Source organism: Macaca mulatta, chromosome 14 (genome assembly GCF_049350105.2).
Source record: "Macaca mulatta isolate MMU2019108-1 chromosome 14, T2T-MMU8v2.0, whole genome shotgun sequence".
Taxonomy (NCBI): domain Eukaryota; kingdom Metazoa; phylum Chordata; class Mammalia; order Primates; family Cercopithecidae; genus Macaca; species Macaca mulatta.
Genome location: NC_133419.1, coordinates 70,718,870 through 70,720,651, shown reverse-complemented (window position 1 = coordinate 70,720,651; position 1,782 = coordinate 70,718,870). Strand labels below are relative to the sequence as shown.

The following is a 1,782-nucleotide window of genomic DNA, read 5'->3' as shown; positions in this document are numbered from 1 at the left end:
ATGTCCTTTGTGAACGGCACTGCCTCTCATCTCACTGCCTTCCTTCTCCTGGGTGTCCCAGGTCTGGAAGCTTTCCATATTTGGATTGCCTTCCCTTTCTTTGTTGTTTATCTGATCACACTTGTGGGGAATTTCACAATCCTGTGTGTGATCAAGACTGAACAGAGTCTTCATCAATCCATGTTCTACTTTCTTGCTCTTCTCTCTTTTTTTGACCTGGGTCTTTTAACTTCCATCATCCCCAAGATGCTTGCCATCTTCTGGCTCAACCTTAGGGAAATAAGCTTTGAAGGCTGCCTCATCCAAATGTTCTTTATTCACACCCACACTGGTATGGAATCTGGTGTACTCCTGGCCATGGCAATTGACCGCTTTGTTGCCATCTGTTACCCACTGAGATATACCACTATCCTCACCAACAAAGTGGTAGCCATCATGGCCTCTTTTGTAGTGGGAAAGCCAGTGCTTCTTGCTATTCCCTTCTGTCCTTTTCTTGAACGATTGCCCTTTTGTGGACACTACGTTATCCCTCATACGAACTGTGAACATATGGGAATCGCTCGTCCTGCCTGTGCCAGCATAAGGGTCAATATGATCTATGGTTTATTTACCATTGCTACCCTGATCTTTGACTTAATCCTCATTGCCCTCTCATATGTTCAGATCCTAAAAGTTGTTTTCTGCCTTCCTTCCAGGGATGCCAGGCTCACAGCACTTAGCACATGTGGTTCACACGTCTGTGTCATCTTAGCCTTTTATACACCAGCATTTTTCTCCTTTACGACTCGCCGGTTTGGTAGAAATGTTCCTCAGTACATTCACATCATCGTGGCTAATCTGTATGTGGTAGTTCCTCCTTGTTTAAATCCAGTCATTTATGGAGTTAGGACAAAACAAATTCGGGACTGAGTTGTGAGAATGTTTGTAAGGAGTGACTGAAATGTATTCTAAAGTTCATAAAGTATTTCAGGCTATCCTTCAGCTTGTATGTCACTCAGGGAATCCAAAATTGACACTGGGTAAAGGGCCACTCGGACCTGACTTCAGCCATGATTAGGGCCTCTGAAACTTATGCTCGGTGGTTCCTTTACCTAATTTCCATATTGACTTTCAATAGTTTTTTTCTTATTGAGAGTAAGACAAGATTGTGGGCCGAAGTAAAATAATGAAATGAGATTCTTGAATTTGTAGGGACAAAGATGTTCTTCATGTCACCAGTGAAATTATGTAGAAATTTGATAAAAAAGGAAAATTTTGGTGGAATACAATTCTTGAATCTTTCACCTATAAATCAACACCTTATAATTCTGTCCTTCAATTACCTATTTTTCTGTCAATATTGATTGATCTAGGTAATACTCCTTAGTTTACTGCAGTGGGTTGTTGCCATCTGCTTGTTATTTATCTTTCAATTCTGTCTCTGAAAGAGTCAGACTCATTCTCTGTTGCCAACTCTACAATGATAACAAAACCAGAGAAGGAAATTATATAAAAATGAAATAAAATATCAAAATTTCTTCATAAACTAAGTTGTAAAAATTATTAACGAAAGGTATGCAAATTGATCCAATGACTGCATAACATGATGATGTATCATAACCAGGTAGTGTTTATCTTATAACTACAGAGGCAATTTATGCATTTGAAATCCAGCCAGTGTATGTGAACATATTATCAAGCAAAATAAAAATATATGATCTTCTTAATAAATGCATAAAAAGCATTTGACACAATCCATTATCAATCACTGATAACATTTCAGAAGACTAAAAAAAGAGGGGA

At 38.6% G+C, this 1,782-nt stretch overlaps 1 protein-coding gene across 1 annotated transcript; it reads left to right on the top strand.

Moving 5' to 3' along the window:
• On the top strand, positions 1-909 carry LOC715726 (olfactory receptor 52E4-like). Its single transcript, XM_001106084.2, has one exon. The coding sequence runs from the start codon at positions 1-3 to the stop codon at positions 907-909; it is 909 nt and encodes a 302-aa protein (XP_001106084.2).
• Positions 910-1,782: the final 873 nt, after the last annotated feature.